The following is an 18,888-nucleotide window of genomic DNA, read 5'->3' on the forward strand; positions in this document are numbered from 1 at the left end:
GCGATTCATGAGTTGTGAGATACTGGAGGCAGCACCTTGCGCACTAGCGCGGCGCTGTGAGAAACTGAGGAAGGCATCGACTATGGGAGTAGAGTCGCGTCGGGCGGTTACAACACCCGCTGCATTAAGAGCGGTCTGCGCCCGTGTAGGTGCCATGAAGTCAGATGTAAGTATACTCGGTAAGGTGTGAGTTCGAATATACTGTTAAGAACGTGCTCAAGGGTCGGATCCGAAGGGCTTGGCTTCAGCTCGTGCGCTGCGCCCCTTACCCGAGTACGTGCCCCTAACTTCCGAGGGTGGTTGAACGATGTCCGAAGTTTACCGGACGATGTCCGGAGGGCGTCGGGCGATGTCCGGAGTCCGATGTCCGATGCGCGGGAATTCCGGCGGACGTTCGGAAACAAGAGATAAGACTAATCCGGACGAAGTCCGAACTAGAAAGGAAACAGCGGAGGACTACCAGAGGTAGAGGCGGAGGTGACAAGTCTATAGGAGTCGATCCTAAGACGAGCGGAGGTCGACGAGAGAGAAACTCGAGTCGGACGGAGGAGAGAATGAGCAGAGTCTAATATGATATTCGAACTGAGGAAACTACAGAGATTGTACAGGGGTTTATATACTACTGAGGACATAACGGAGAATAGTAAGTGCAGTGCGAAGCTATGTAAAGCTATGAAGAAAACATATGGTACGACTATCACTAGTCTATCGGAACTTAGTAAAATGAAGACGGAGATGAATGAGGAACGGAAAATAAAGCGTACTAACTGATAAGGGAAATACCAAAGGGATAAGGCGCGGAAGTTAGACGCGGGTCGGATCCGGACGATACATAGAAGTCGGCCGGATCCGGAAATCCGGAAATGATGAGTGTGATAGGTCCGGGTCCGGAACGCGGGATATGACAGTGAGCCTATCACATCTTATCAACAAAAGATAAATTGGTTTATGTTTTATCAGCCTGATGTGGTGAGTAATATTGGTGTTCAGACATCTCCACCAATCGCATGACTTCACTACTGAAGTCGTAAGTGTTCGTAAGTGTTCATAACGCGCGTAAGTTAAGCATTCATTTCAGTCGTTTTGCAGATGTACTAGTCACTAATTGTTAGTCTTATGCAATGAAACATGTCTCTCAGGCCCAACAAACATATTGGAATACTCAATTTTAAAGCAGTTGTCAAATTTCAGAAAAAAAAGTAGGTATATTTTAAATGAGTGGGAAAAGTTCGAAAAAGTAAGGATTGAGTAAACTCATGATTTACTGATGCCCAGTACTACTTTACTACACAATATACTATACAATAGCCTGCTGGGCATCCCAGGACCCTCTCATTTCCATGTCACTCATCTCCGCATCCAAAATCTGCTCCAAAACAGAAACCTTTCTTATTTACATTTTGAAGTAGTTATGTGTCTTTCTTTATCTTATATCAACATATAGTAGGCAATTGTCTTGTTCTTGTCTCCCACTCTGCATGTATGAGAGAGTGCACAGGAGCCGGACACCACTGAACAAATTGATGAATGCTTGACATCGCTAATGAAGCACCAGAACAATTTTATGCACCATGGGTAGTTCAAATTAAGGTGCAGACATGCACGGAGCAGAAGTGCTCTGTAAGGGTAAGTGAATAGAGATGGAAGAACAACTTTTGTCAGTAAGCCTCATATATACCTAACCAAAGAGGCGCCTCACATGTGTAAGCCCATGACTCAAAAGCTGAGTCACAAGTGATTTGACTGGCATCACAAACTGATTCAACTCAGTCAAACAAGTTAAACCGCAATGAATCAGTCTACACTTAGAATAGGTCTCAAGGCAAGAACAGTCCCCCAGTTCTGTACTCAGGGGACTCGGTCACATTTTATTACAATCAGAGTCGCAGAATACAATAGCGAGAGCTGTGAGCAATCAGGTACTCAGGAAAGAGATAGAAGAAACTAATATAAGAATGGAGGCTTGAGAGATTGATGACCAGAGATGTAAACTTGAAACAGAATACTAAAAGGCTATTTCTCTTTTTCTAGACGAGAATGCGACGATGAAGATGTGCAGGCCATGATGTCTGTTATCAGTAGGAAGTGAAAGAGAGACAGGAGCCAGACGAAGGCATAATAACAAACAAACATCAACAAACAATATAAAGCATCCGGTATGATCATATCCTCCAGTACCCTTTACAGGGTCCTGGAATACCTTATATGACCACTCCGGTAGAATCGCGTTATAGTACGCGCTGACCGACACCATACATGTCTTCGCGCGTCTCCCAAGTCGCTGCAAAATCTCCCGACCCTTATGAGTTGGAACGGTTAGCAGAAGAACTCGTTGCGCGTGAGCTCGCAGGGTCTACCTATACTCCTCGAACTACTGCCTCGACGGAGCTGCCGATTTATGTCCCACTATCGCATGACAACCCTCATCTAACTGCAGAAGTGTTCAACGTCGAAGAGTTTTTACTCTCCCGATCACACACATCTTTACAAGACTTGCGCTCAGAGCTTAGAGACTACCTTACTTCGTTGAAGGAGGAATTGGTGTTACTCATCAATAACGACTACGAGGCATTCATCAGTCTGAGTACAGACCTAAGAGGCGAAGGCTCGAGATTGGAGAAGCTCAAGCTTCCGCTCGACGACTTGCGGAAACGTATCTCAGTGAGCATCACCATTACTCTACGTGTGATATCGTCCCACTGATTCGTCATACAAGGAGTCGCGAGCTGGCCTCCAGGCTACGCAAGATAGCATTCAAGAGACGCTCGATGCCCGCACCAAATTACGCGAAGAGAAGGTTCGTACTCGATCTATGGGGTCCAAATTCTAATTGAAGCGTTGGTGGTCTTCAGGCACTCTTACATCTCTTGCTCAAGATATCAGAGTCTGTGACCAGACTTGAAAGTCTTCTTCTCATCTCCCAAGTTACTACGTCGTCACTCGAAAGTCACAACAGCAATTATCAATTCCATCTTCCGGCCTCTGCAGGACAACCTATCGATGCCAAGTATTCATATTTCTTTTGCTGTTGTAAACGATCTAATAGAGTCCTAGGAGCCAAGGCAACCGCGCCAAGCACCTTTCTAGAGTCACTGCTGAGTACACTCAACTCCTGTATCACATCGAGAAGGCAAAAGAAGAAAATTGTGCATTTGTGGATGAAATACGATGGGTTTGTTGCCACTTTATTTCATAGTGCGATTCTGATAGAAGTCTTTTTTGATTTGGGTTAGCGTATTGACCGCATAGAATCAACTCTCACATCGGATCTAGACCATATTTTCTCTGCCATCCTGACCTCCCTAACGGACATCAAAACAGGAAAAGTTCTAGACCTCGAACGAGCTAAACTATATGTTGATTTAACTGAATGCCTAAGGATTTACGATTCACTACACCTTTGGAGAGTTGCTGAAGAGATCATGCGGAGAGACGTAATGCAGGCTTTTATCAAGAAAGTATGGGATACGTATTACTTCTTCAGAAAGAAGTTGCTCATATTTCCATCTAGACTATCTTTCCCGATGCACTAGCTGTATCACTTTCACCAGTGTTACCCCACACTCCACTTCCTGCCGCGCTCTTTACCCGCACAGAATCACGCGGGAGCGCGCTGTTTCCTCGTACCCCATATACCCCATTCACTGCATTCGCCACTAAACAAAATCCTTTTGAAGCTTCACATGTTTCTGGACCAGTGCACTTGCTTGACGAATCCAATGATGCGCTTGCAAGATTGTACAACCAGATTCTTCGCTTTATTGAGCGAGATTTTGGACGCATCATGGAGATCACCGAACGAGTTTCCCTTAAGGCGGGTTCAACTAAGTCGCAATCAGGTATATCATTGGGAAACTACGACCTCGGAGACGCACAACATGTTTCTGCGGATGGCTTCGAGATTATAACCAATGTAGTGTGGGCAGAAATTGGTAGGGCAATAATGGACGAACTTGGTACTGTTGTATTTGCGCCCGGAAACCCAAACGAGTTCCGCAAGGTAAGGTTCTATGAATTTTTTTTGCGATTCATTGGATGTCGACCCTTGGTTATAGCACCACTCTACAACGCAGGCCTTCATCCGTTCTCTCGAGTTTTTGGCTCCTTCCACGCATTCTGTGCAAAACATGCGTTCTCATCCAGTTTTTACTGCATTTCAGCGACGTTGGCAGCTCGATGTATATTTCCAGCTGCGGTGGAAAGAAGTCATCCCTAAGCTGGAAGAAACGTTGTCGTCGAGAATCTTGGATCCTGAAACACCAAACTTTACTCCAGGTTAATTACCATCAACTTGTTTTCAGTGGATGTCCCTAGCTAACTATTCTCAAGGGCACAATGGGTTTGTAACGGCACAGGCTGCCGACGTTTTCACTGCAATTGCTTCGTGCTGGAGTGCGGAAGTGTACATTCCCGACCTTGCGCATCGCTTCTGGAAATTCACCCTTCAGGTACTTCTCCTCTATTGGTTTTCAGGCGTCGAGGTGAACACGTTTCTAGCTCCTCAGTCGATATCGGGAATGGTTGGAAACCTCACTGCCACCTGCAGGAGGGTCTCCAGTAAAACCTGCTGCCAACATTACGAATGAGAAGGCATGTGTTTTGATGCATACCAGAGCATTCGTTAACCTTTTTTATAGACCTTAGCAATTGTCAACTCTCCAAGATCTTCAACCCCTGGGCTCACGCCAGAAGTGACTATTGAAAGCACGGCTGCTGACGAGATCTTACTAAGGCAGTTTGCAACTGCTCTCGTTGATATTCGGGCGATGACGAGCCAAGTCCTGCAATTGTGGAGAGAAGAGATTAGCATGATGCTTCCCGACATGTCGATAGAAGATGATACAACAGAGGAGGTGCTAGAAGGTCGGCCTAAATACCTCCCGTCTTCACACTGCTCAACTGCTCAACTCAACATCTACAGTCGCTCTGAAAACTCAACAGGAGCAGCTCAGTGCTCTTTCTACATCATTGTGCAGCCAGGCCACAGCCATATTATCCAGGCGGTGCTGCGATGCCTTGTTGCCAGTTCGATCTATTCCTTCGCAGTTTAGAGCAATGTCCAACAAACGACTACCCTCCGAACCAAGTTACTTCGCACCTACCATCCTCCGCCCGGTAAGGATCTTCTTTGGAATCAGCACTGGTGGTGGTCCTGGGGAACGACTCAAGGAGGAATTATTAAGGGATGTCTCAACTGATGTAGTCGAAAGTGTTTGCCAACGGTTCGTATGTTCTTGCGGTGCGATTCACATGATTTTCACTTGGCATCAAAGGTACATACAGTACTTGACTGCGATGAAGAAGACCGAAGAATCTCTACGACGGCTGAAGAAGGGGAAAAAGTCGACGTTATCTCTCTTCGGATCTGCTACTGCTGGAAAAGATGACGGAAAAGACGAAGAACGCATCCGTGCGCAGATGATACTAGACGTCGAAGCGTTCAAGACAGAAGGAGAAGCCCTAGGGGTCGACATGCAGTCTATGAACAGTTTTATAGTTCTGGATCAGATGGTTCGAGCTGAATTGGTGGACGGCGATATCTGATACTTGCCCATAATTTATACCCTGGAGCAATGTTTTCGGTTACTATTCGATCATAGTAACAAGATTATAGATTAGGCACAAAACATGCGATTAGGAATCCAAAGCTGAGCATCTGAGATGGTATATAGTCCCTGTCCGTGAAAGTCTAATCTGAACGCCCTCGACATCTGCCTGAGAAGGAAGTAAAGTCCGACCACATGATGAACATACACCGCAAGATGGGGCCCAGCCACGCATTTTCTCTTTTGCGTATAGTTCTACGGAATCGAACACATCCCGGTCAATGAGATGTTTCGAGATGATTAACATGTCTCCATCGGTTCGATACGATTCCAGCATGCCAGTCAGAATCGTACGGAACTCCGCATAGAGGATGCCTGTCGTGCCGGAGTGAATGGCAGGATCCACCAAACGCTTGAACAGTCGAGGAAACGATACTGCCTGAGTCGAGCTTACAGAAACTAAAGACGCAAATGTCTCTTGGACGATAGCCCGCAAAGTCGACAATACTTCACTCTCAAGCCCTGCATCGCTACCTTTGCCAGTGGAGCAGCAGGCCGAGAGGGTTTGTACAGTATGAATCTGGCTAGCCAGAAGCTGGTACCAAATATCCTCGAGAGGAACTTCTGCGGGAGAAGACGAACTGGAATGTTCCATGCATACTGATATACCGCGTCGTCCAATAGCTTGCAGGTCATTCAGGTATTTGTTGACCGACTCCGTAGAACCAGGAGCTGGCGAGGCTAGTGTGCGCGCAAGATCTAGCGTGAGTTGCTTCTCAAATGTGTCGGCTTTTGAGAGGGCTTCCCGTGGTTGTCCAGTGTAATTCAAGGCCCATATGACAGCATCATACGCTCCTGCTTCCTCGCATATACCCAAAGCCATCGGCCAGTCAATGCCGTCTTGTAAACGTCTAAGGACGGAAATGACACCAGAAGGAGAAAAGCGACACTGCAAGCTGACGAAGTGGTGGCGAAGCCGGCTATTGATACGAGTCGGAAAACTGGGAGTGGTAGAATACTGGTCATATTCACTATCAGGGATCAGGTGGTTGAGGTAGACAAATTGGTCGCGATCATCCGACAAGGGGGGTCTCTGAAGTGCGGTCTCGTGAAGCTGAGGGGCATGCTTGTCTAGAAGAGACGCAGTTGCAAGAACGTCGGCTTGTAAGAGTTGATCCAGTGAAATGGCGAGAGTATTAATGACATCGCCAGGAACCTGCTTTTTGTTATCTCTTGCCGAACTAGCAATGGCTTCTTCTAAGCCGCTGAATATTTCTGAAGGGCGGAGTTCTGGATCATGAAGGAACGCGGTGAGGAGGGGACCCCAGCGAAGCTCGTGGCGGTACCGACTACGTAAGATGCGATAAAACCCGGCATCTTCAAAGAGCTGCAGAATTCGGTCTCCATCATGAGGGGTGTAAACGGACAGGAGATACTCTGCCGCGAGCTGACGGTCCTCTCGCGTTTCCACTTCAGGCTGGGTAGCAAGTGCAATAAGAATGTTATGAAGGATACTGGGTGCGACTTCAATGTGGTGGGGATACTTTGGGACGTTCCGTGCAATGAAGATATTCATAAACGTGGCATCAGATGGTGAGAGATCTTCACTGGACATAATATCCAGTAGAATCCTCACTATCATCAGCCGACTCATGTCTGGGAAGTCGTGTAGATATGAGTCCTCAAAAGCCATGTCCAAGCAATCCAGGAACGATTCAGCATCGAAGCGGAGTAAGAGTCGAGCATAGGGATATGTTGGTTCCATACCGCTCTCGTCTTGGGATGTCAAAACCAGATTTCCTCCTTCAGCTGGCCAGACAGTGGAATGTCCGCAAAAAACGAACGAGTACACATCTCTTTTAGCAAATGAAGCCTCATCTGGCTCCATAGGCTCCTGGCTTGGATATATTTTCCCACACAGCACGGTTGCCAAGTAAGAATAGATCTTATAAGCATTCTTAATGATGGTGTCCGTAGGCGCTGGGTTCTGTTGTAGGCTACGGATAAGGGCAAGGGATTCGATGATGGGAGAGACATAATCTCGCAGTGCACGAGTGTACACATAAACCAACGCATCCCATAGCTGATGGGTTCGGCAGAGATTAATGGCTTGGTTGATGTCCAAGCAAGATGGCTCGATGTGCCAGATAATTCGTTCTGCAAGATCCGGACGTCCGTCCTCCTCATGTAGCGCCACTAGTCGTTGTGTGATGCGAGGAGGAACTGAAGGGATGCTGCCATTCAACACGAAAGGTTCAAGTTGATGGAGGAACATCCGGTAGATGCCGGTGTTTTCGTACTGCTGGAACAATTCTTCGAACAAGAAGTCAAAGTCATCCAAAGCAATACAAGCACGGGCACATGTTGCTACCAGATCTTCAAAGAGCGAGGTGCGATCGACGCCCCGTCCATCAAGTGACGCGTGTGTGCCATCTGTCATGCGGTCTTCAGAAAATGCATAACGGGAAGACGCCACCATTAGGTCATGAATTTTATCAGCGATTACGATTTGACGTTCTTCCGGATCTTCAGGAAGACCATTTCGGTTGCCAGGAGCTTCGCCTGTATAGTATGTCCGGGTCAGATCGATGGCACTGAGAAAATCACCCTGTTCCACGAAGGACAGGATCCTGTCAGCCCAGCTAAGCAAGGTACCAACAAGTAGTTCCTGTCGACCCTGAGAAGGGTGTCAATTCTTTCTTGGCTTCTATATGGAAGGAATGCGAAGCTCTCACCAGAAGGAAGAGCTTTCCTTTGTAGGTCCGAATACTATGGGCGATGTCTCTCACAGATTCCGAGTATGATACCGAGCCATTTCCTGTAGAACCTAGCGAAGGCGATACCAGAGAAGAAGAGTCGAATCGGACGGCTTCAACTAGTTTCATGCCATGCACGTCATAGATACTCAAGGTGCTCGCAGTAAATATGGCCATTTGCTGTCGAAAAGGGAGCATGAGAACTGATGCATTACATTGGAACGAACTTACGTTGACATTAAGCCATTGGATGGCAAGGACGGCATCATCCATCATCCACTTTCCTGCCTCCTCGAACACCAGCGTGCCAACTTCCACTTCGTTCGTTTTCCCTGTGCGGCTATTTAACACAGTCTGTTTGATCTTCTGTTCATGTACACGTAATAGATATACGTGACCCCCCCACGAGTACGAGAGAACAGGATGAGTTGGCGTGCGTTGTGATCGTTTCCCGTCCTTTGCATTCTTCTTGCCCATTGTTTTGTCCAATTTTTCTGTGGAAATATCTTGAACGCTAGGGAACCACGCAAGACATCCTCTCCTTCGATAAGCGGGGAACGACAATTGTTCCTCATCTCGCATAATTTTCAGCCATGTCTTTGGAGTAGGCTGCAGGCCCACAACAACGAGTTTTGTAGGCGTCAGCAAGGCAGCAATCTGATATACATCGGTGGAATGTGGAAGAGGTCCTAGAGGAAGAGTGCTCATTGCCAGGATTGTATTGTGTGGTCGTCTTCTGCGGCGAAAGGAAGTGCGATTGACTGCGTTCTGTTGGGAAAGTGGGTCTGCGGGATGACCAGAGATACTAGCTTCGGGAGCGTCCTCTCCATGATAGTTCCCGAAAATGCGTATCGTGTCTGATGCATCCACAAATAGGACTTTGCCAAGGCTGTGATAAAAAGATAGACCGTGCTCATCAGCGGAGACCACAGCTGTATGACGGCCAGCCACGAATGATATGCTGATGATACGGGAGCCTGAAAGATGTCCTTCCTGTCTGCCAGACGTGATAGCGGCAAGAGTAACAGGTGTCACGGTACGAGCTGCGACCTCAGGGTTTTTTAAGTTGAAAAGTTGGATGTAGCCCGTAGTATGCCCAGATGCGACAAATGTATGGTCGTTCGATAGCGCAACCGCGGAGACGGGCCCAAGAATTGATCCTGAACGAGATTAATCAGATATCCAATGTCGATTCAACAGATTTGAAATTACCTGACGAGTCACTACCGCATATACACTTCAATGATTGCTTGAAATCGAAAACGAATATGCGGCCCTGATCTGTCCCAACGCAGATAAACCCATTGGCAGCCAGGACCATGGGAGCTCCTGCAATTATATCCCCAAGGACACTTGATGCCTTTGCAGGTTTCTGATTGTAAAGATGAGACCCTGCGCTCCGGAGGGACGACCACCGAAACACTTCTCTCTCCTGGCCTATCAAAAGTCCATTATTGCCCGTTGAAGGAGACGAAGTCCGCGAAATCTCTGAAAATTGAGATGGGGACGGGGAGAAACTATTTATAGCTTGGGCATGGGGAGATTCGGTGCTGGGAGCAGGGGAGCGGAGTCGGGAGACGTTTGGGTGTAGGAATGGCTTGGGGAATTGTAAGAAGGGCCCGTTCGGCGCAGGAGACCCTACTCTGCTATGTTGGAGAGAAGACATGACTAAGGAAGCAGATGTTGGAGCGGCGACGTCCAACTGAATATCAACACGCTGCACATGCATGAGTACATGTCTAGGCTGTGAGGCGTGCCACAGCTTACCGGCACATCACGAGGCAGTTCATTAGAAGCACTGCTATTTTCCTGCAAAAGCGCCTGCTCCACCTCCTGCTCTTCAGATTCATCATGATCATATGAATCCTCAGGCCCGAGAACGTCTCGCAGCTGATCTCGATAGTTGTCGCCTGTGACCTGATCCGCGTCTACACCATCGTAGACGAATCCACCACCATCTTCCTCCGCTTCCGCGTCACCATTCTCATCGTCACCGTCGCTGAGCAATTCCTCCATTCGCGTGGAGTAGCCTCCGCCTTCATCATATTCTGCGTCCTCTTCATTACCGGAGAACGTGGGCGACTGTTCAAGGTCGAGAGCGCGCGGTGAAAATTCCTCGTCGTTGGCTGAACGTGCCGATGCTGATGACATAGACGCCTAATGTTTGATGGTCGCGGACGTCGTACGCAGCAGTTGGCCTGCCTGATTTCTCCGTTCCGAATTAGGTAACTTAATTTATCGGTATCACGTGCATGCAGGAAGACCCAGGGCTGGATGCGTCGAACCTCAAGGCCTCACGACCGATGAGCGCTTGAGCCGCCTCATGCATTATGCTTTATGGGATCATTCCCTCCACAAAATCGCAAGGACCGAGAGCTGGGTTAAGCTGATCGATAGCTTGATGTGCTTTTTCTTATTGTTGCACTTTGTATTGATATTTCCATAAGACGTCATGAAGTTCTCTACAAGTGCCGAGCTCAGTATGTATGATTTTTGATGTGTTCCTGTTCCTCTAAGTATCGTTAATTTTTGTTGTATATACCACGTCAAGTACCTGGGTACGTATAAGTATAGTAACCTCAATGTGGGATGTCAACACACGGTTTCTTCAGGGTACGGCGTGTCAGAGAACTCGCGCGACACTAGATGCAAAAGTTGGTGCCGTATCACAATAATACAAAGATATGCTAGTGAAGTGGTCAGGAAGTAATGATGCGTGATGGAAGGGGTACATCGAAGATTAATACCAAGTCTATGATCATCCTGACACCATTCTTCGTTCCCGCTCCCTCGTCTTCACGCCCGGACCAAACCGCTCCTGGAAACTTATCAGTTCCTCCATCAACTCCTCCATCATCTTCATCGTCGATGGCGCTGACGCATTCCCATAACTGGTATCTGAGGACCCGTCGACGGAGATGGTGGCGATACTGTCCAAAACCATAGGTGAGCCCATGGTGTCTCCTCCACCTACTTCACGATCATCGTGAGGCGAGGGGTTTGTGGAATTCTGTGTTTTCACCGCCCTCAGCGCCTTCTCCAGCGCATCTCTCCGGCGCCCACGGTCAAGCGCCCCAGCTTGTTCCCTTCCCACCCACTCTACCAATGCACGCACGCGCTTGTTCATATCCCCCACACTCATTCGTTTACTGGGCCATTTGACCTTCACACCCCTCTCCATGGTCCGGTCGACCGACTCTCTGGGCCCAATGCCCGAACCGCGGACTTCAAGTGGACGGGGCGTATCTGTCGGCAACATTGGTTCCAGGTGAGCAAGATAGTCTGGTAAGTTCCATGACGTAAACATTGGTTGTTGCGAAACTGCATAAGCATGGGAATTGCGGTATGCACGAGAGTTCTCTGAGCTGATAACTACTCCACCGGCGCGCCTGGTAGGGTCACTTGGCACGCTCCCAGCGTGAGAAGATGGAGGTGGTCGTTTGGGTGTGGGGTTTGTTTTGTTCCGGAGGCTTGCCGTAGGTCGCTTACTGGGACCGGCAACTTGAATTTCATTAAGTCACGTGAGTTTTATCCTTGTCATTGAATTGCTACTGACATACCTTCTTCACCTTCAGCGGCAGTGACTGCATCTTGATTAACAACTGCTGTCTTCCGTGATCCACCGCCTCTTCGATTGCGGTTGCCGGACTTCGCGCCGCCACCTGCCTTTTTAGCCGGAGGAGCTGGTATCTCCTCTGGCACGGTTGTAACTACTTCTGGCTGATGATCAGAGGCAGTTGAGGCTGATCGTGTACGCTTCTTGGGAACACTGTCATGACGTCAGACAAACAAAAACACATGAATATAACAAGAATACTGACACGTCGTCCTCTGTACGCTTGCGCTTTTTGCGACTGTTCGAATCTTGATCTTCGTGGCTTTCAGCGTGACCATTGACACTCCCATTTGTTTGAGCGGGATGTGGTTCTGTCGCGGCTGCAGCTTCAGCTGCCGTCGCTTCAATGATCTCTTTTAAGCTCTCGTCAAACGCCGCGTCGCGGCTGTTCATCGTGTTCCTTCGTTTGGGTGGTTTCAAAAGTTGTGTCGGAGAGTGTGATCGTGACAGACGCGAAGCAGTGTGGTGTGAGTTGGCAGATGATTGGCGAGGTTTTTTGGCTAATCTCCTGTGGAAATGGAACTAGTCAAAACGAGATAGTGAACACAGAACCAAAAACAGCTTACTTCAGAAGGTCCAGGTGACGCTCAGGTTTGCATTGTTCACAGTGGTATTCGTCCTGGAGATCCGCTTCATGCTGGTACCCCATGCATAGGCCATGCTGCCAGACATTGCAGGTTTCACACTGGACCATGAACTCTCCCGCATCAGCATCTTCCTCTGTTGAAAAGATAAGAGAGAAATCGATACATAGTCGAAGATAACATACCATTCTGGCCACATATACAACGCGTGATACCCTGTTCCTCTGGGTCATCGTCTTGAGGGTCTGCGGCGCTTCCGGTATTAGAGTTACTGAGTTTAGTGGAAGCTGATTCGATCAACTGGTCAGTAGATGTCGAGTTTTTCTCCTTGCCATTGGCCTTGCGCTTTGCGCGCCCGTTTGAGTTCCCATGGCTGGAGTTGGCGCCATTGGTATGAGCGTTCTTGGTAGGGACAGGCTCTTCGGGATCCTCTTGTTTTAAACGCTTTGTGCGGTTGTTGTTGCTGTTGGAAAGTATGGCAGGACGTGTGATAGGCTCCTTTGTTCGGGGGAGGGACTCAGAGGCCGGGGAATCTGGAGATTTAGAAGTACTAGCTGAAGCAGATGGAGCAGAACGTCTTCCTGAACGTCGTGTTTCTCGTGGTGAAAGAGGAGGACCCATTGTTGAGGACTGGGCCATAAACTGGTGGTGAGCAGGGAGAGGGGAAGAATTTGTTTGGCAAGCTTGTGGTGGATCTGAGTATAGTTTGACTTTACATTTATTTAGGGCTGGCAGCAGACTTGTTATCTTCCGACTCTTCTCTGCACAATCGTTCAACTCTTTTCGTCACTTCAATTCTTTATTCCTTCTTCTATCTTACTTCACCGAGTTTTCCGGTGCAGCAGCTCATGGAAAGAATACAAAAAATCTGGTCAAAAACCAATCGGGTCTTTGTCAGGTACGGTGGTCGTTCAGTTGGGATTGGGTGCTTATAAGACCGCACTTGGTACGTTCTTACATTCTATCTTTCTAACAACCAGATAATCCTCAAACTGAACGACTGTGCAAGTCGAGTTGTTAGTGTCTTTGCCAGTGTTCCTCATATACCCCGCCGTCATGATATCTTGTGCACGTGATCTCTCCACGAGTGTATGACGCACGTGTCATTTTCGCGTTTTTGTAACAGGAAAATGCCTATATGGTTCTTGCGTTGCCGTCTGGCTGATAGCATGAAGCCCATATAGTATATGAATACACACATGTTCCGTCCTGGACTAGTCAATTGGTACTACGGTTTACGCGCTTTCTTGTTCCGGCAGGCACCGAGTCATTTTCATCGGTTACATAAAAGGTTTTTGTTTCAAGTTCGCGTAGATATGTCTTCATATTCTCATAACTATGGCACCAGCTATCACAACTCTAGAGTACTCTTCTAACGCACCTCAGCCTCTCATCTATCCGCGCTTATCTGAACATCACTTGCTATCTTCGAAAGAACCTGATTACCTTCGTCTCATTCTTACTTCCAAAGTATATGAGATCTTGAAAGAAACACCCCTGGTCTACGCTCCAAACCTTAGTGCAAAGCTAGGCAATCAAATATGGCTGAAACGAGAGGATCTACAAGAGGTTTTCAGCTTCAAGATTCGAGGTGCCTATAACTTCATGGCAGGACTATCTGAAGAAGAAAGGTGGAAAGGTGTTGTCACATGCAGTGCTGGTTAGTGTGCATACTTGCGACGCTTTAGCAATAATTTCCCCGTCTGAATCGCTGATTTGACGTTTTTAGGCAATCATGCACAAGGAGTAGCTTTCTCTGGCGAACGTCTCGGGATACCCTGTACCATCGTGATGCCAAAGGGTACTCCATCCATCAAAGTTCGCAATGTCGAAAGACTCGGCGCGAAGGTCGTACTCCATGGTATTGACTTCGACGAAGCAAAGGCAGAATGTGCAAGATTAGCTGCCAACCATGGACTGGTATTTGTCCCACCATACGACGACCCCCTCGTAATCGCAGGTCAGGGTACGGTCGGCATGGAAATATTAAAACAAATGCCAGACTCTGACAATCTCGATGCCATCTTCGGTGCAGTTGGCGGCGGCGGTCTTGTCTCTGGAATTTGCGAGTATGTTAAACGCATAGCCAACCCAAACACAAAAGTGCATGGTGTTGAGACCTTTGATGGAGATGCTATGGCACAGAGTCTGAAGAGAGGGGCGAGAGTGACTTTAGCCGAGGTTGGCCCCTTCGCAGACGGCACAGCAGTAAGAATGGTTGGCGAGGAGCCATTCAGGATATGTCAGAAACTCTTGGATGACGTAGTCCTAGTCGACAACGATGAAATATGCGCTGCTATCAAAGATATTTTCGAAGGTAAGGGATATTCCATTCCTCGTAGAATATTTACCTTGCTCATGAACATAGAAACTAGATCCGTCACAGAGCCTTCCGGAGCCTTAAGTCTGGCAGGCTTAAAGCGACACATCATAAGTCAGAATCTTGTCGGCGCAAACCGAAAATTCGTTGCAGTTGTCAGTGGAGCCAACGTGAACTTTGATAGGCTGCGTTTCGTTGCAGAGCGTGCAGAATTGGGCGAGGGACGCGAAGCACTTCTGAGCGTGGAGATACCAGAGAGGCCCGGAAGGCAAGTTCTTCATTCTTTCTGAGTCATCCCGTTCTGTCCCTTGCATTTGTTATTCATTACTTGACTTCTCTTCTCGTGCCTATACAGCTTCTTCGCATTGCACTCCGTCATCCACCCGCGGGCAACAACAGAATTCATATACCGCTATAATGATCCGAACACCGCACATCTATTCCTCTCATTCAAGCTAGATACCTCATTTCGAAAAAAAGAAGTGGAGAAGGTGCTTCAAGAAATAAAAAAACAAGGGATGACTGCATATGATGTTAGCGATGACGAAGTCGCCAAATCTCACGCACGGTACATGATACGTGGATCCACAGCGATCCCAAACGAAAGAGTGTTCCGATTTGGTAGGCATCATTGGTATTTCCACTTCGTGCTGTGCTTACCAGGATCTTGCTCCAGAATTTCCTGAACGACCGGGCGCCCTGCGCAAGTTCCTTCAGGGTATCTATCCTGGATTAGGCTGGAATATATCAATGTTCCACTACCGCAATCACGGCGCAGGTTCATGCAATATCTTCTTTGTCGTCTTTTGTTTGCTCATGAATTTGTCGCAGACCTCGGCAGAGTGCTAACGGCCATCCAAGTTCCGCGAGAAGATTACGCGGCATTTGACGAGTTTTTGGGCAATTTGGGATATCACTATGTAGAAGAGACTGATAACGAAGTGTACAAGCGGTGTCTTGGAGGGCAGGTTGCTCTAAATGGGTTACCATAGGATCTATGTCCGGGTTGAGCGCGAGCGCGTCGCCAGGCATGCATTTTTGTCGATGTTGATTTTATTCGAATATCAATTGAATGACGCTTGAAGGTGTACGTCTACGAGAGCTCAAATATGAGCCGTTGTGGAATATTCTGTGGTGTTCTACAGAGACCGTCAGTGAACCTCCTACCCCTGATCTCAGATAAAGAAAGGGTGGTCGGGTCGCTCAGTGCTGGGAAGTCCTGTCTTCGTGTGAAGGGTCAAGTGTAACCGAAGTTTCGCGTACTACACTGTTTGTTTGAGTCGATGTCAGTGGAATTCTGTCGCACGACATCTCTGGAAATCGTATGAGGATCTTGGTGAACATGAGACGGTTACAACATGGTGTTGCGAGGGGTCTAGACTTTAAACGATGGCATATAATTACAGTAAGTGCGTAGGATTCCATTCAAGGACAACAAACATGACAGAAAGGTACAGTAAAGTGCCTTTGGAGAAAGGTATTCGACAGTGAGAAAAAGCAGAGAGGCCGCAAACCAGGGCATAGAATATGTCATCAGAACATTGCTTCATACACATTTTTCGTCATTTCTTCGACCATCTTAGAACCAATGGAACGATTTACGGGTGTTGCCCAGTACTGGCCGATGGGCTTGTCGCTACAGAGCTGGGATTGGTTGAAGAGTCGCTCTTGGACTGCAAAAAGCGTTCAGGAGGTTGTGCAGTGGTATAAGCCTGCTTGACGAGGGGAATTGCGGGTACTGTAGAAGGGGACGAAGAGGGACTAGGGAAGCGTTTCTGCATCTCTATAATGGCTTTCACAGCCAGGGACGTGGTGAGGCCGCGGTTTCCGATTCTGATACCGGAGGACCCGTATTTATAGATCCACCCAATTTCCCAGCCTCCATCTTCACATTGCAGAGGAAGCAAAGTACGAAGATCAACATCGTTGTGCAATCCAAGGTACGCGCAAAGCCGGAGGCGCATGGAGAGCGCCAGAGCGTCACCATCAGCCCCTATGCGCTCCCGAACACGTTCGATCAGTAGTGGCTTTATATAGACCGCCAAGTAGACGTCGCTGCTGATTTCAAGCAGCCTGCCAAGGAAAAAAAGGAAGCACTCCGGTGTTGCGTAATATCGCGTACCGTCGAGATAAGCTCTATGCAGGAGCACCTCGCGTATCCAGTGAAGGGTGCGATCGAGCTGATGGCCACGTCCATAATAATAGAACAGTGTGAGTGCATTGACGCACACGACCGGATCAACGCGAGGTCGGCGGTGATCAAAGTATGTCTGTGATTACTGAGAGGTCAGCTAACGCATGGGAAAGAATAACTGAATGCACGTACCTGAATAATCCCATCGTCGTCAATATAGTCAAGCATGTCATCCATGACGGAGTGTGCTACGTCCTCAGGGCTGCCCATTACGGTCAGCGCAAGGGAAGTGGTATCCAGGTCAAAGGGAAACTCTTCGGTAGTAAGCAATGGTTTTCCTGATACCAAATCAGCTGCTAAATAATGGTGGCAAACATTGGTACATACCCTGAAAGAAATTCCACGTCCGATGTGTATCAGTCAAGTTGATGAGACTCCTGACATGATGTTCAATGAGTGCGGGGAAAGAAAGGTAATCTTCTTACCGGTTATCAGTTGCTTCTAGTATCAGGAGCTGAGCGAAGTTCTCCCGTAAGAGAATGCCGTTGTCAGTTACGGATAGGAGCTTCTTCGCATTCATAGTCAAGTATTGTCTGCCCCTTTCGACAGGATCTCCAAGTAGATTATAAAGCACACGGATGACTTTACGGGTATCGTCGAAAATGATACCACGCATTCCAAGCGAACGCGCGGAGAGGACATTCTCCATTTTATCGTCCACGAAGATGGTGCGGGAGGGGTCGGCCCCTGTACTCGAAATTACTGCCTTGTAGAAGCCAAGGTTAGGTTTCCGCTCGCCCACATCGGCAGAGGTGAAGATGCCGTCAAACAACGACCAATCAGCAGGCTTGGTATGAAGAACTTCATAGTCAGGCGCAGAAATATTTGACATGGCGAAGACATGTAACGTTCCGTCCGAGCGTGCTTTGAGGTGTCGAATAACCGATATGAGTTCTTCGTTGGACTGCAGAGAGTCGCGAGCATCTTGAAATGCGCGAGCAACCTCTGTGGGGTCTACAGAGAATTCGCCACCAACCCTAGCATAACACTCAGTCTGGGACATCCTCCCCCTCTCGTAGTCATTCCATGTGAGAGATGATAGAATTTTACGTAAAACGTTTTGGGATATGGAGGTTTTGGTCTGGGGGGACCAAGAGAACAAAACGTCACCAATGTCGAAGATGAGAGTGGTATAACTCGAGGCAAATGGCATTAGGATCAGATAGGTGTTCGCAGGTAAAAATGAAAAATGGGGCACGATTAGAGCGTATATTCCTCCACAGGTTCGGCTATTTGAATGCCTAGAGGCAGTCCAAGACCGAAGTGGTTAGCTTAGCTGTTGCGAGTCTGTGCCTAGCATTAGCAAACCTCTGCAGATTCACAATCTGAAGCAGAGATCTTACATACAGGTATTTTTTTGGTCTGGCGTCTGGGACCGCGGGAGAGTCACGGCGTTTTACGTGCTATCACTATGTTGCGCGTTCAAATCGTCGATTGATGTTGATGCCGCTGAATAATTGTCGAGCGGGGGGCGCGAAATGCTACTAAAAATATAGTTATGAGTTTCTAGAAGGAACTTGTTACCAGTGTACGAGTTATGTGCCTGATAGAAAACAACTTGAATATGTCTACTGACTGTTGGCAAATCGTAAGAATGGGAAAGATAACGGTAAGCTCACATCTCAATTTCGAAAAGGAACCAAAATGCTCGTACGGATCTGCTCCGAGTGATAGCTTTATACGTGTTGGCGTAGAGACGAAATGAATACGCGTATCGAAGGGAACATTGATTTCAATAGCCTCGGACGAGCACGAGCCGACGTCAAAACGTCGCTCGCTCGCATCCCCCTGGGCCAAGTTGCAATCGATCCTCTCGTCGTTCCTGGTTCGGATCCTTCGGACTCCAACACAGACCACGACCTGACGATAGGT

At 48.0% G+C, this 18,888-nt stretch overlaps 5 protein-coding genes across 5 annotated transcripts; 2 read left to right on the forward strand and 3 right to left on the reverse strand.

Moving 5' to 3' along the window:
* Window positions 1-2,186: 2,186 nt before the first annotated feature.
* HD556DRAFT_1401123 (oligomeric golgi complex component, COG2-domain-containing protein) lies at window positions 2,187-5,636 on the forward strand. Its single transcript, XM_041303825.1, has 12 exons — window positions 2,187-2,661; window positions 2,717-2,797; window positions 2,853-3,007; window positions 3,055-3,172; window positions 3,234-3,458; window positions 3,512-4,000; window positions 4,056-4,275; window positions 4,330-4,448; window positions 4,498-4,590; window positions 4,638-4,863; window positions 4,922-5,222; window positions 5,274-5,636. The coding sequence occupies exons 1-12, from the start codon at window positions 2,257-2,259 to the stop codon at window positions 5,542-5,544; spliced, it is 2,703 nt and encodes a 900-aa protein (XP_041155973.1). The 5' UTR covers window positions 2,187-2,256; the 3' UTR covers window positions 5,545-5,636.
* HD556DRAFT_1495930 (Golgi CORVET complex core vacuolar protein 8-domain-containing protein) lies at window positions 5,443-9,623 on the reverse strand (the record flags this gene model as incomplete). The annotated part of the gene is made up of 4 exons (XM_041308880.1): window positions 5,443-8,223; window positions 8,282-8,482; window positions 8,534-9,462; window positions 9,527-9,623. The coding sequence occupies 4 exons, from the start codon at window positions 9,621-9,623 to the stop codon at window positions 5,635-5,637; spliced, it is 3,816 nt and encodes a 1,271-aa protein (XP_041155974.1). The 3' UTR covers window positions 5,443-5,634.
* Window positions 9,624-11,060: 1,437 nt separating this feature from the next.
* HD556DRAFT_1244669 (uncharacterized protein) lies at window positions 11,061-13,141 on the reverse strand (the record flags this gene model as incomplete). The annotated part of the gene is made up of 5 exons (XM_041298467.1): window positions 11,061-11,803; window positions 11,863-12,071; window positions 12,124-12,426; window positions 12,485-12,638; window positions 12,688-13,141. The coding sequence occupies 5 exons, from the start codon at window positions 13,139-13,141 to the stop codon at window positions 11,061-11,063; spliced, it is 1,863 nt and encodes a 620-aa protein (XP_041155975.1).
* A 699-nt stretch (window positions 13,142-13,840) lies between these two features.
* Window positions 13,841-15,814, forward strand: HD556DRAFT_1433918 (tryptophan synthase beta subunit-like PLP-dependent enzyme; the record flags this gene model as incomplete). Its single annotated transcript, XM_041305273.1, has 6 exons — window positions 13,841-14,162; window positions 14,232-14,819; window positions 14,871-15,090; window positions 15,178-15,443; window positions 15,499-15,600; window positions 15,654-15,814. The coding sequence occupies 6 exons, from the start codon at window positions 13,841-13,843 to the stop codon at window positions 15,812-15,814; spliced, it is 1,659 nt and encodes a 552-aa protein (XP_041155976.1).
* Window positions 15,815-16,333: 519 nt separating this feature from the next.
* Window positions 16,334-18,473, reverse strand: HD556DRAFT_836283 (Haloacid dehalogenase-like hydrolase-domain-containing protein). Its single transcript, XM_041311784.1, has 5 exons — window positions 18,364-18,473; window positions 17,442-18,303; window positions 17,344-17,393; window positions 17,149-17,294; window positions 16,334-17,092 (listed from the first exon to the last, which is right to left on the reverse strand). The coding sequence occupies exons 2-5, from the start codon at window positions 18,167-18,169 to the stop codon at window positions 16,421-16,423; spliced, it is 1,596 nt and encodes a 531-aa protein (XP_041155977.1). The 5' UTR covers window positions 18,170-18,303; window positions 18,364-18,473; the 3' UTR covers window positions 16,334-16,420.
* Between the last annotated feature and the right edge of the window lie 415 nt (window positions 18,474-18,888).

Source organism: Suillus plorans (assembly GCF_016647745.1).
Source record: "Suillus plorans strain S12 chromosome Unknown HD556scaffold_64, whole genome shotgun sequence".
Classification (NCBI taxonomy): Eukaryota; Fungi; Basidiomycota; class Agaricomycetes; order Boletales; family Suillaceae; genus Suillus; species Suillus plorans.

Excerpts from the sequence above, each read along its gene's own strand:
- HD556DRAFT_836283 (XM_041311784.1), bottom strand. The coding sequence starts at position 18,169 with ATGCCATTTGCCTCGAGTTATACCACTCTCATCTTCGACATTGGTGAC. Across the intron at positions 17,394-17,441 it reads CTAGAAGCAACTGATAACCG|GAGTCTCATCAACTTGACTG; the intron begins GTAAGAAGATTA and ends ACATCATGTCAG. Across the intron at positions 17,093-17,148 it reads ACGACGATGGGATTATTCAG|ACATACTTTGATCACCGCCG; the intron begins GTACGTGCATTC and ends CAGTAATCACAG.
- HD556DRAFT_1401123 (XM_041303825.1), top strand. The coding sequence starts at position 2,257 with ATGTCTTCGCGCGTCTCCCAAGTCGCTGCAAAATCTCCCGACCCTTAT. Across the intron at positions 3,173-3,233 it reads TTGTGGATGAAATACGATGG|CGTATTGACCGCATAGAATC; the intron begins GTTTGTTGCCAC and ends GATTTGGGTTAG. Across the intron at positions 4,864-4,921 it reads AACAGAGGAGGTGCTAGAAG|TCGCTCTGAAAACTCAACAG; the intron begins GTCGGCCTAAAT and ends CAACATCTACAG.